Raw genomic sequence first — 14,852 nt, 5'->3', positions numbered from 1 at the left:
TGTTGTATTTTGTAGCATTTATGAGGATTGAATGAGACAATACAAGCAAAGTGCTTTGTAAACCTTTAAGTTGTATACAAATACAAATGACAATTATTATTTGTAGACCAATCATTATAACAATTTACAAAGATATGGTGCATTAAAATTTACAATGCACTTTTATTACAATAATCCCCAAGAAGGAGATAGGACAAAAACCCTAGTTTACTGCTGAGGTAGCTGAGATTTAGAGAAGCGGACTTGTAGAGTCACCTAGCTAGCAAGAGATGGAGCTGCAAGATAAATGCATGTTACTTCTAATTTCATGTGTCTCCAGACTCCACACTATATGACTATACCATATGCAAGGCTGTCTCAAACTGATTTTCAAATTATGACCCCCCCCACTGCTCTAATTAGTAACCCATATACATATATCCTTTAAAAAATTTAAAACCTCAAACACAATAATAAAAAAAAAGAGAAATATATCCAGGGTTTCCCAGAGAATCACAGAATGTCATAGCTAGAAGGGCCATCAAGAGATATTAAGTCTAAACAATAGATAAACAAGAAACTTCCCTATTTCACCTGATACATGATCATCCAGTCTTTCTTTGACGAACTCCAGTGAGGAGAAAGCCAAGCAGTCCATTCCATTTTTGGAAAACTTTACTTATTAGCAACTTTTTCTTTATATCCAGCTTAAATCTGCTTTGTAATTCCAGTTTTGACCTCTGTGGTCAAGCAAAACACATCTAATCTCTTTCCCAAGTGACTGCCCTTGAAATACTTGCAGACTGCTATTGTGCTACCCCTTAATTCTTTCTTGACAAAATACCTCTAGTCCCTCAAGGTTTTTAACCATCCTGATAAACCTCTTTTTTAAAAAATTTTATTAATTTATTTTGATTTATCAACAATCACTTCCATATGCTTTGGAGTTTAAAATTTTTCTCCCCCTTCCTCCCTACCACCCTCCCCAAGATGGCACACAATCTCATAGAGGCTATACATTTACATTCCTATTAAATGTATTTTCACATTAGTAAAGTTGTAAGTAAAAATTAAAACCAATAGGAGGAACCATTAGAAAGAGGAAACAAAACTCAACAGAAGAGAAAAAAATGATAGCGATTCGACTTCCATAGTTCTTTCTTTGGATGTGGATAGCATTTTCCATCACAAGGCCTCTGGAGATGTCTTAGACCCTTGTATTGCTGAGAAGGGTTAAGTTTATCAATATTAGTCATCACACAAAGTGGCTGTTATGGTGTACGACGTTCTCTTGGTTCTGTTCATTTCACTCAGCATCAGACCATACAAGTCTTTCCAGGTTTTTCTGAAGTCTGCCTGTTCATCATTTCTTATAACACAATAGTATTCCATTACATTCACATACCACAACTTGCTTCAGCCATTCCCAAGTGATGGGCATCCTCTCAATTTCCAATTCTTTGCCACCTCAAAAAGAGCTGCTATGAATATTTTTGTACATGTCCTTTTCCCATTTGTATGATCTCTTTGGGATATAGTCCTAGAAGTGCTACTGCTGGGTCAAAGGGTATGCACATATAGCCCTTTGGGCATAGTTCCAAATTGTTCTCCAAAATGGTTGGCTGATAACCCTCTTCTGAACCCTCTTCAGTTGATCAATGTTCCTCCTTCCTTAAATGTGACACTGAGAACCAACACAATACCCCAGATGTGGAAGTAGGGGCTGATTGATGGGAGTACTAAATAAGTGTTGTTGACAGGCAAACAGAGGAAAAGATAAGCAATTTTTTTTAAAGGAAGAGGAAGATAGGAGGTAGAGAAAAAAAAAAGAAGAGGGACTTAAAGAGATACTATTAATGACCTTCACAATAGCTATTTTTTCTTATGTCCTAAGGGGAAGTCTGCTTGAAAGTGTACACAGTAAAAAAAAAAAAAAAGCTATTACCAACAAACACCTCAGGCCTTTTCTCTCATATAAAGTCATAACACTCTAAAAATAAGCATGCCTAAAGAGCATGTAGAAAAAAAGCACAAAAGCAAATCTTACAAGTTTCTTCTTTTGTTTGGAACCATCTTTATACACAAGGACCACAGCCATTTTGAACACTGGAAAAAAAAATAATGTCAGTTATTTATTTATTTATAGCATTTTTCCCTTTTAGTAACTTACTGCCACCTTCCATTCATTCAGTATGTCCAAGAATAAGCACCTTTTTGAGAGAAAACTTTCCCAGGATTAAACTGGGAAAGCCTTTTCTTAGTCAGTGGAAAACAATTCTCCTAGAAATACATCTACCTAAATTATGACACTATGATCTTATTTCATGTTTATAACTTCAACTGTCACATATGTAATTTAGGAAGTATGAATGAAGCAGGCATATCCAGAATAACTAAATATTAGACTTAACCTTAAAAGATCAGTAAGTACAATCCTCTCAACTTTATTTAAAAACCTTTTTCAATTTGGTAAATTGTCTTTTAATATATTTTTAAAAGCTCAAAACTAAATCCCTCAATATGTAATACCAGAAAACAATTAAGCTGTTTAGAAAGAGTGTTTGCTTTAAACAATGCCACCCACTGTTTTTGATCCAAGTTTTCGTGACACTTTAGTTGCCCACCTACACATAATATGGTGATTATTGTGTTTATAATTCTTTGGGGTCTGCTTTTGTTTCTACCCTCCTCATTTTTACAGAAAAGGAAACTGAAGCCCAAGAGAATAGTGAAATGACTTGTCTAAAGTCATAAGGAATGGAATAAGCCAAGACTTGAACCCAGATCTCCTAATTCTGAGTGCAGTGCTAATTAATGAACCAAACATTTATTTACCCACAATATAATTCCTTAGTAATTTTCAACCTCCTCCACAGTAAGTCAATAAATGGTATATAGTCAGGTCATTGGTTCATGCTCTAAAATTTAAACACCACTTTCTATTTTTTAAAATAAATTTTAATCTTAAACAATTTTTATATGACCTACATTTCCTAACATATTCCAGCCTTACTCCCCCTGCTCTCCACATACCCAAGACAACCCTTATAACAAATAATTTTGTTTTAAGTTCATAAAAATACAACTTTTAAAAGACAGATCATAAGCCCTCAAGGTCAGGGAACACATCTTGACACACTGACTGCCGTCACCCAAAGATTCACTCCCCTCTTACCCGCCTTGATTCTTTGAGTACACTAGGTTTCTGTAACAAGGACTCTTAGTTATCCCTGCCAGTCTAGGGCACCAAGCCCAATAGGAGATATTGCTGAGATCTTTCCAGGTCTAAATAAAATACATTTTAAATTAGTTTGCCATGCTATACATAATTAATCAGGAAGTTTAATTTTGTATTTGGGAGAGCTTCATTGAAATAGTAGAAAGACTAACTCAGATAATTAACTTTATTTCAACAAATATTAACTTGTGAATCAAGTTCTCTTGTTTAGAAAAATGTATGGATATTTCTCCTTCAATACTGCTACTTATACTTACCAAATGCTGCCAATTCTGGCTCTTTTTTCCACTTTCCAAGTGAGGCTGGAGGGTTCAGCCAGATTACTGTAGTATGCAAAAGTAAATCTCCCATGGACAGATCAGCAACCTGAAAATCCAGTTTACCATGAGTAGTTTCAATTATTCATATTTGCAAGACTGCATTTTGAAATTTAGGAAGCAATTTTGGGTTTTACTTTATAAGAATACTCCACCTTAATTCTTTTTTCTCTTCTATGAAGGTGACAATTGAAATCCCAAAGGGTGTAAATCTGGATTATTCATATACAGTCAGATAGACAGACAGACAGACAGACACACATATACAAACATGGAAAGAAAGTCCAGTCCATAATACCTATGGAGATATTTATTTCCTAAGTAGAGACAGGCCCTAGCAATACATCACAATTAGTCCATTCTAATGTCATTAGCAAATATTTGTTAATATTTGAGCCAACATATTTGGAAACGGCAGGGATTCAATTCTCTTTTTTTTCCCCTTGACACTTTAAAGCCAATAGTATCTCTAGAATGAGCCAGTAAACACATGCGACATGTCCCAGTGGTGATTGACCATTTTATTTGATACCCACAAAAAGCTATTCTAATTGCTCATGTGCAATGGGAAAAATACTTCCCAGTATATGGTTTCCCAGCCAGAATTCACTTTGACCAAAGTAGAGACATTCAAAGTAAACTCCTTTAGATGTTGGCTTTGTCAAGAATTTAAAAATCTAGAACCACATAATACCTCTCTCAGAGACCAACAGCTTGAGCATTTTAACTGCACCCAATCAAATATGGGAGGTACTCTGTGGTCTCAGCAAAAATCTCAGGGGAGTTAGCATGCAGCATTTCTAGTACCTACATACAAATACTACTAGGAATGATGCTTTTGGCTTTACCCTATGTTTGTGCTAGCACCACAGTTTTCTCTTCCCTCTTTTCCCTTGAAGGACATTAGTTTTCCCTAAAACGCAATAAACTGTCCCAGGATGTGACTGGCCCCTACTTGCCTTTGCTTCTTGGTCATCTAAGAGCATAAAAAGTAGTCTGAGTTGGATATCCGGTGACCACACAAATGACCACCCTGATGAACAATTTCATTTCCATAAGGAGATAAATGCCACTATAACCTGGTTGTATTTCCTTGCTGTGTTAGAGCTCAGTAAATCTCCTTTCCTTAACTACCTCATTTCATGCCCAAATCAAACCTGAAGGTACAGGGTACCTGTGTCAGGCCTGCTTCTTAACATTTGAGATAGCACGCAGAATATATTATGTATAATATAATATATTATATAAAAATATAATAAACAAAGATAACATTAATACATGGTTTTCTAAGTCAACATATGCCTGCAGGGATCCTTAGTGTTCCCTAGCTTAGTGGTCCCTACTGTTTAACAGATCCAGTGAGTTCCACAGGCTTAGGAAACTATTTCAAGATTAAATGTTACAGCTGACTTACTCAATCAGACCCCCCAGAAAGAGACTTTCCTGAGCAGCCATTTGTACCTAGCCCCATAAAAATAAATTTCCACCACAGTTGGCTCTCTGATGTATATCTGCAAAGTGGTGTGAATCATTCCTAAAGGAAATGGATTTGCTAGATTGGATTACTCCCCCACACCATCCCCTGCCTCCAACTCAAGTCCTTCCACCCTTCTAGGTGAATGGAGGGTAATGATACCCTTTTCTGCAAGGAGTTTTGGGCATGGCTCCTTAAACAAAGGGTTGATAGGAAAGCTATTGATAGCCTGACTATGGCAGTGCTAGAGAAACTGTACCAGGAAATTTAGCACCAGGACCCTTCAGTCTCACCTAAACATAACACATCTTCTAAAGCTCCTTTCCTATTTTTGTAGATGGTATCACCCTCATTTCAACACCTAGATTCTTAACCTTGCAGTCATCTTCAGCTACTTGATCTCCCTCACCCCAACCAGTGACCAGGTTTTGTTGATTCTACCTCTATGGCATCTCTCCCAGCTGCCCCTTTTCTTCCATTCATATCATTACCACCCTAGTTAGGCTCTCACTATTTCATCCTTGAACTACTGAAATAGTCTTCAGTTATTTTCTCCCTCTCCCTGCCTAAAATTTCTGCCTTCTCCAATCCATCTTCCACACGGCTGCCAGTAATATTTCTAAACTTTAAAAAAATTAATGTTTATTGATATCTCTTGTTTTCAACATCACCTTGATGTCTCAATTTGTCGTTTCTTTTTCCACACATCCTCTATAACAAATAATTTTTAAAAAAGGACACCACACACACACACACACACACACACACACACACACACACACATGAATGAAGTCCTTACTTCTTTTTTCTCTCCCATCTGTTCAGCAATTAGCTGGTCAAAAACAGCACCAAATTCTTCATGGATTTTCTGCATTTCATTTATATGGCTTGCAACTTTATTCATTGTTTTGATGGCCACTGGGAGGAAAATCATGGAATGGATAAAAGGATGAAAAAAATTGCTACTTATAGGGATTCTTTATATACAGAATAATAGACTTTCAAAAAAAAATGAGGGTGGTGAAGCAATAGCAAAAATTGGCTTACCATCCAGATAGGAGTGCTCCTCACTCTCTTCATCTGTAAGGGCAAAGAGCTCCTTTAAGAGAAGAGGGTACTTGAGGATCCTTTGGATTGGCTTGATGAGGTAAGACTCCAAAGTAGATGAATGTTGCTGTTCAGGATTCTGAGCATCTAAAAATGCCTTGAAAGCTGTGTCTGTCCTGGCTAGAAAAATTTAAATATAAATCATCAGTCAAAAGCTCAAATTATTCCCCTTTCACAATTTTACTCATTTTTAGCCCAATATTTCTTTTTTAAGGATGGAAGGAAGAAAACATACATATGGGGAGAAAGAAACCCCAAAACAGGATTTCCTTGTGGATCAAATAAATGTTTCATATTCAAATAGCTGGAGAATAATAGCTAAGTAACTAGATGTAAGTATTTAGTTATTTAGGGTCTGATGCTTTTTCTTCTTTCCCCTGGTTTCTTGCCTTTTGAACATTTCTAATTTTGTTGCACCTCCACTAAAGGATGAGGAGAAAAAAAATAGGTGAAACCCATCTCTTTCTGTTTCTTAGCTATTCATGAGAAAGGAAGAGAAGCTTGGAGCTTTTATATTATCTGTAAATATCATTACCCTTGCTTCTTATTGTCTGTTGACTCCTATCATTATGAGTTGCCGCTGTCAATAAAACATTCATGGAAGGAGTTCTGTCATAAAAGAACCTAAATCTGAACCAATGTGACTGGCAAAGCATTCTCACCAAAGAGGCAGTATGTTACAATGGGAATTTTTAGATTTGTAGCTGAATCCTGGCTGTACTACTTACTTGCCAGATGACTTTGAGCAAGTCATTTAACCTCATGGAGCATCAACTTCTTCTTCTATGATATAATGATGATATTATTTGATATACCTTGTAAGCCTTAAAGCAACCTAGAAACATAAACTATCACTAATGACTAATTCTTTATATGATGTCACTGGTGACTTCAAAAGAATCCATGGAAAAAAGCATGAGTCTTTGTACAATTAGTAAGTCAAGTGCTATAGGACAGCAACCTAGACAAAGTGATCCTTCCAAAACAAAGAATGGAGAGGGGTTGTAGAGTGAGAAAAATGGAAATAAAGACTATTCAAATTTAAGTCCTTTAGTTAAAAAATAATAATAATAAAAATTGATTTAGTCCAAACAAGGCTCAATTTCTGACAATAATTTGTTTAGCAGAATGCAGAATGATCCAAGATAGAAAGGGCATTAGTGCTAAGACTTCTTGAAGAATGAAAATTTATAATCCTCTAGAATAGTGTTTTGGATTACACACCTTCTATCAGTAAAAAAAAAATTTGACCAGGCATTACATGTAACACGTTTACTTATTTGTAGTATGTACTACTAGACTAATTCTGTGTATGTTACAAAGCTTTAACAAAAATTAAAAATTTCAGAAGATGAACTGAAATAATATTTGATCCTAGAGCAGGTTCCCCACCCCTGTCCTACAGTTAACAGAGAACCGTTGGAGTTTACTGAATGACACAATCAAATCAACACTTTAAGAAAATCACTTTGACTCCTGTGTGGAGGATGGATTGGAAAGGGGAGATATTTGAGGCTGGGAAACCAATTAGGAGACTACTTTAATAAGCAAGAGGTAATGAGGTGCTGCCGTGTGAACAGAAAGAATTGGATATACAAAAGAAACGTTGGAGAGAGAGAGAAATAACAAGATTTGACAACTGGTGGATATATGGGATGATTAAACAAGGAGCTGAAGAGAACACCAAGGTTGTGAAACTGGGTAATTAGAGCATGGCAGAAGGGTAGGTTGGTTAGGGGAAAGATAAGATAATGATATCTGTGAGGAAGATCACATCTGTTCTTATGCAATTCAAAACAAAAAGGAGAGAGGCTAGACTTTTATTCACTTCACTAGTCGCTGCCCTGGAGCACAGAACCTACTTTAGTGGGATGTACGGAAAGTGAAGAAGTGTGAATTTTCCCAGTGGTACCTGTGTAGCTATTGGCAGGGGGTACCCAGGTAATGCTTAGGTTATAATTGTCCCAAGAGGCTAAGGCTTAGTGTAGAGAGAAGTTGGAGAGTTTACAATACTGAGTGAGAAGACAGGGGGATTTTTGGAGGAAAAATGTAAGCATGGTTATGTTTAAGACAAGCTCCATAACTGGTTATTATAGGAGGGGAAGGATGTAACTCATTTTCCCACCCTCTTAGTGGTTGATCACATACACCCTGGGGGCCAGGCCTTAACTCCTATTTTGGAGTCCAATGTTCTAGCAGCATGGCTCAAAGAGAGTCAGAAGGCCTGGTTACTAGAGTAACTTTAGAGTAGCACTAGTTCTTTATAATTAGTCATTTACAAATTGCAAAAAGATCAGAATCTTTGATAATGTGATAGAAAAGGTTGTCCTGGAATGCAACTCCATAATAAGCAACCTAGGCCAGGCCAAGGGAGATCTTGGTAAAAAATATAGCTTTGATCTTCTGGTAAATGTCTCCAGGATGGTCCTAGAATGTTCCTAAGATCCAGACACGTGAGCCATGGGCACCAAATCAGCCATTGTTTATAGGATAACAAAAAATACGTGTCATTTAAAGCACCTCCTGGGGGTGGCTCCATTAGATCTATGTACTTCATTGTGTTTATCCCAAATGTGGGCTTTTATTACTATAAAAATGTCCCAAATAGTTTGTATATCTTTTAATCTCACTTTGTTTATAAATGAAAAGTGGACTTTCTTCAGACTGGCTCCTGAATAAGAGTTGAGGTACCTCTCCTTTCAATGCCCCCAATACTAGTATTGACCTAGTAATACCTAGTATTAGTAGTACTTAGTACGGGACAGTTAGCTAGCACAGTGGATAGAGCTTCAAACCTAAAGACCTGAGCTCAGATCTGGTCTCAGATACTTGCTGGCTGTGTGACCCCGCACAAGTCACTTAACCTCTTTTTACCTCAATTTCCCTTCTGTAAAATGGGGATAATAGCATTTACCTCCCAGGGTCATCATGAAATGGAAGGAAAATGAAATGAAAATAATCATTCAGCACTTAGTACTGTACCTGACACAGTGATATATAAATACTAGCTATTGTTATCATTAACAATAATATTCAATTTTTAAACTGAGACAGAGGTGATATATTTATGTTTTTAAAAATATCCTGATATGTTCCAAAGACCTTAAAAAGGTCTAGAACTACTATCAATAGAGGAGCTAAAAGGCTAATTCAACAACCTGACACTTTCCTTTACCCTTTAAACAATGGGTAATTTCATTAGTGGAGGAGCTCTTTGTATTGACAAAGCTCAGAGCACCTCTACAACTTAATAGATGGTTTGGAGAGCTTCTATGAGTTAAAAACCAATCGATGTAGGAAGGAACAACGAAGATTTAATAAATAATAAAGATAGGAAGGTATGATCAGCATAATACATGCCGTATAACATAAATAGTATAGCACAAGAACAAACATCCCAGGCATAGGTCAAATCTCATTACAAAAAAATGTCAAAAATCTGTCCAATTTCTACTTCACTGGAATGCTAATATGCTTCAAATATTGGTTTTCATACTAAGCCACTGACTGAGGCTTAAAAATCTTTTTCTAAGCACACACTTTTATTTTAACAATATTTGCAGCAACTTATTAATATTAATGTGGAATCAGAGCAAGGTAGGTCTCCTGAGCAGCAAATATAAACATAATCAAACACTGGCAATCACCTGTTTATTATACGAGAGTTTGTTTGGCATCTCTTTTTTTTTATTAATCAGTTAAATAAAAAGAAAATAATATTTAGTAATTTGTGTTTTTTCCAAGGATTCCTGGAAGTGTATTGCTTATCTATGAAATTTTCCTTCAATTCTTATTCAGTAGCAAAAATAACCTTTATAAAATAGTACATAATATGTATAATGAAATTTATTTCCATAGATATTAAAATTCTTCAGATTCTTATGGATTAGTTTCAAATACACAACCATCATTTTTGTTCTGCAAGGCATATAGACATAATTCAAGAAATTCACATTAATAATTGCAACAAATTTTGTAATACTAGTGGTAGCAGAAAACACACTGACAATAACAACACTTGAGATAAATATCTGATTCTCAGAGTGCTTATAAACATGATGGAAATCATATAGCAAATCAGTAACAAAAACAAAACAACTTCTGAATCCTCCATCTATCGATCTGAACACAAAAGCATCTTGACTATTGCAAAGAAAACATAAGCAACCCCATATTAGTGTGTATATCAAGATATTCAACTATTTTGCTCCTCATTAAGTAGAATTACTGGCAGTTGAAGATTTTATTCTTTGCAGTTAACAACCATTAGGATTCCCCCTACCACCACCATCAACAGTTCACCAACTATAATAAATGTATGTTCCCTTAGTAAAAGTTATTATTACTATGTAGAAAGATGAAACATTATTGAAATCCTGAAAAATCTTACCTTTTACCAAGACTTTAGGAACTTTTGTGTGGCTGGCACAGAAGGCACTGTATAGCTTAAAACGGTCAGCATAATACAGAAAGGATCCCCCCAGAGAGAAGAGCACTTTCTAGATTGGGAAAAAAAAAGTTAATTTTGCCCACTTTTAGCAATCTCACCAATCCAACTATTAAGCCCCTATGTCTGGACCAATGTCACAGGTAAAACAGAATTTCTGATCTTAGTTGATGTTTTACTCAATGATTTGTCTTGAACTGATGTGTAAAGAATGTTAAAATATGAGTTTATATGGTAAAAATTCTATTGTCTGCTCTAAATATCAGTGGTAGTTACAATTATTTTCTCATACTTATGTTTTTCATGGACAGATCTTGATGAGATGATGGTGGGGAATTTCATCTTCAATAGTTATCTCTTGGCTGCAATGCTAGAAATTACCCATATGAAATACAAGTAGGGAAAGTCAATGAGGAGATAGTAGCTATATGAGATCTGGAACTGCTCAGAGAATTAAGAAATTTGAAATTTATTTTCTCCTTCCTATCACATCAGTAATAGGGCAATAAAACAAAATACTACTACTCAATAAAAGGAAAAATCCACACCCTCAAAGGAGAGCTCTTTAATCACCCTCTCTTATCTCTGCCTCTTCTGTCCTTTAAGAGTGTAATTGGTGCCCGTGTAAAGGTGTATTTTGGAGGAGAGTTGTGGAAGAATTCTGCAGATCTTGCACTGATAAGAGATTTTTTTTTCCTTTTTCTTCCTGCTACTGAGATGTATTTCATGGACTTTAGACTGGAATTGAAAACAAAGGTTTAAATGATAAATAGGGATTAAAAAAAGCATTAGGTAATATCATGAATTCTGCTAGGTAGGATATTGTTCAAAATACTACATGTGGACTTCTGCTTCCAGGAGCCAAGATGGCGGAGTGAAAAGGTAGTCGATCTCACTCTCCCCTATCAACCTCTGCAAACCCAGAAAATAGCAACCCCAGGAAAAAAAAAACCTGGAACACCTGAACTAGAAGAAAGACAGGAGCAGCAGTGCAGCAGCCCAGCAAACGGGTCTCCCAGTGCCTCAGCAAAACAAAGGGGCCCCAGGCGATAAGTACCCTGGGCATTCATCTGAAAGGAGGTGAAGAAAACAACCTAAAGGCTTCCTAAAGCCCGGCCTTGCTGATTCCAACCCAACACCAGGTGAGCTGTAGGAGCCCTGAGCCTCAATTGTGAAGAAATCCTGAAGCCCAGGTGGTAGAGCAGGCAAACACCAACACCTGGACCTCCGAGTGCCTCAGTGAGGGTGGGGGAACCGGTGGAAACCAGCTCAGAAAACCACCAGGAGCCTCGGCACTCTACCAAAGGAATCTCCCAGTGCATTAGCAGAAAGAGGGAGACAACACTGCAGGGGCCCCAGGCAGATAAACACCCTGCAGCACCCATCTAAAAGGAGCTGAAGAAAGCTAAAGGAAAGGAAAAGCAGGCAACCTAGAATTGCCTGAAAGTTCCAGCCTTGCTGATTCCAGCCCAACACAGGTAAGCTGCCAGAAACCTACAGCCTCCAATTGCCAGCATAAGAGGCCCCAGCAACAAAGCCAGTGACCAAGACCTAGGCTCCCAACACAAGAAGCTTGGGTCAGTACCCTCTGTTCCCCAGCAGGAGAGCTCAATCTCTTTAAAGGCCAGGGAATAAAGAAACACCATGAGTAAAAAGAAACGTACCATAGATTCATATTATAAGACTGAAGATCAAGACAGAAATTCTGAAGAGGACAACATTGTCAACAAACCCACATCTGCAACAACAAAAGGGAATATGAACTGGTCTGAAGCCCAAAAAGCCTTCTTAGAAGAGCTCAAGAAGGATTTTAATAGTCAAATGAGAGAGGTAGAAGAGTCCTTCAAAAAACAATTGGCCAATTGGAAAAAAAATACACTGAAGAAAACAAGTCCCTAAAAAACACAATTGGCCAATTGAAGAAGGAAGTACAAAAACTAACAGAAGAAAACAATCTGTTAAAAACTAGAATTGGACAAATGGAAACTAATGTCTCTATGAGAGAGCAAGAATCAGTCAAACAGAAACAAAAAAATGAAAAAAAGATGAAAATGTAAAATACCTCATCAGTAAAACAACCACCTGGAAAATCGACTCAGGAGAGACAATTTAAAAATTATTGGACTACCTGAAAATCATGATGAAAAAAAGAGCCTGGACAGTATCTTTCAGGAAATCATAAAGGAAAACTGCCCAGAAGTCCTAGAACCAGAAGGGAAAATAACCATAGAAAGAATCCACCATCACCACCTGAAAGAGATCCCAAATTGACAACCAAGGAATATAATAGCAAAATTCCAAAATTACCAGATGAAAGAGAAGGTGCTGCAAGCAGCCAGAAAGAAACAATTTAAATATCATGGAACCACAGTCAGGATTACACAGGACCTTGCAGCTTCTACATTAAAAGACCAGGGCATGGAACATGATATTCCAAAGGCAAAGGAGCTTGGAATGCAGCCAAGGATCAATTACCCAGCAAAAATGAGCATCATTTTTCAAGGGAGGAGGTGGATATTCAATGAAATAGGAGACTTCCAAACTTTCCTGATAAAAAGACCAGAGCTCAACAAAAAATTTGATCTTCAAGTACAGGACTCAAGAAGGACTTAAAAAGGTAAATGGGACAGAAAGATACAATATGTTGTTAATAAGGGGGGGCTGTTTAAACCCCTACAAGGGAATAGACTTGCAACCCTTGAGAACTGTATTGTTATTACACCTGTTAAAGGAGTATACATAAAGAGGGTGGATATTAGTTGACTTTGATGTAATGATAAAAAAAATCTAATCAAGTGGGTTAAATGGATCCAAATAAGTGGATCAATCTGATCTTAGAAAATGTACTGAGAAAGGAGGAGGCAGACAAGGGTAAATTACATTACAGGAAAAGACACAAAATCCTATTACAGCAGAGGGAAAGGGGGGGCATTGTTTGAACCTTACTCTCATCAGATTTGGCTCAAGAAGGGCATAATATAATCAGTTAGGTATAGAAATCTAACTTGCCCTATAGGCAGTAGGAGGGAAAAGGGGAAAGAAAAGGGAGGGGGAAAGAAGGGAGGGAAGAAGCAGTAAGACTAAAGGGGAAGAAAAGGGAAAGGGATAATAAAAGGGGGAGGGACTGAAGGAGGCGTGGTCAAAAGCAAAACACTAGTGAAGGGGAAAGGAAAAAGGAGAAAGAAAAGCATAAATGGGGGAAAAGGATGGAGAAAAAGACACAGATAGTAATCATAACTGTGAATGTGAATGGGATGAACTCTCCATAAAACGAAACGGATTGCAGAATGGATTAAAAACCATAATCCTACAATATGTTGTTTACAGGAAACACATTTGAAAAAGAGTGACACATACAGGGTAAAGGTAAAAGGCTGGAGCAGAATATATTATGCTCAGCTGAAGTAAAAAAAGCAGGGGTAGCAATCCTGATCTCAGACAAAGCAAAAGCAAAAATAGATCTAATCAAAAGAGATAAGGAAGGAAACTACATCCTGCTAAAAGGCACCATAGACAATGAAGTAATATCATTACTAAACATATATGCACCAAATGGTATAGCATCCAAATTCTTACAGGAGAAGTTCAGGGAGTTACAGGAAGAAATAGACAGCAAAACTATACTAGTGGGGGACCTGAACCTCCCCCTCTGCACTAGATAAGTCTAACCACAAAATAAACAAGAAAGAAGTTAAGTAGGTGAATAGAACATTAGAAAAGTTAGGTATGATAGACCTCTGGAGAAAACTGAATGGGGATAGAAAGGAATATACTTTTTTCTCAGCAGTACATGGCACATACACAAAAATTGACCATGTACTAGGGCATAAAAACCTCACAATCCAATGCAGAAAGGCAGAAATATTAAATGCATCCTTTTCAGATCATGATGCAATAAAAATTATATGTAATAAAGGGCCATGGAAAGATAGACTAAAAAATAATTGGAAACTAAATAATCTAATCCTAAAAAATGATTGGGTCAAACAACAAATCATAGAAACAATCAATAATTTCATTCAAGAGAATGACAATAATGAGACAGCATACCAAAACTATGGGATGCAGCGAAAGCAGTTCTTAGGGGAAGTTTTATATCTCTAAATGCTTACATAAATAAAATAGAAAAAGAGGAGATTAATGAATTGGGCATACAACTAAAAAAACTAGAAAAAAGAACAAATTAAAAATCCTCAACTAAACACCAAATTAGAAATATTGAAAACCAAAGGAAAAATTAATAAAATTGGAATTAAAAAACAAACTTTTGAACTAATAAATAAAACTAAG

The 14,852-nt window shown here is 36.6% G+C and overlaps 1 protein-coding gene across 1 annotated transcript in view; it reads right to left on the bottom strand.

Annotated features, from left to right (window-relative positions):
- Positions 1–14,852, bottom strand: part of TIAM1 (TIAM Rac1 associated GEF 1) — a 243,823-nt gene that overhangs the window by 16,751 nt on the left and 212,220 nt on the right. Inside the window, 5 exon segments of the mRNA XM_078146537.1 lie at positions 2,027–2,085; positions 3,475–3,583; positions 5,808–5,926; positions 6,056–6,235; positions 10,506–10,614. Coding sequence (XP_078002663.1) covers positions 2,027–2,085; positions 3,475–3,583; positions 5,808–5,926; positions 6,056–6,235; positions 10,506–10,614 — 576 coding nt within the window.

The sequence above is a fragment of the Phascolarctos cinereus genome, unplaced genomic scaffold (assembly GCF_003287225.1).
Source record: "Phascolarctos cinereus isolate Bilbo 61053 unplaced genomic scaffold, phaCin_HiC Scaffold_726;HRSCAF=1367, whole genome shotgun sequence".
In the NCBI taxonomy this organism is placed as follows: Eukaryota; Metazoa; Chordata; class Mammalia; order Diprotodontia; family Phascolarctidae; genus Phascolarctos; species Phascolarctos cinereus.
Note: the sequence above shows the minus strand (reverse complement) of the source record. Positions and strands in the feature narration are given on the sequence as shown.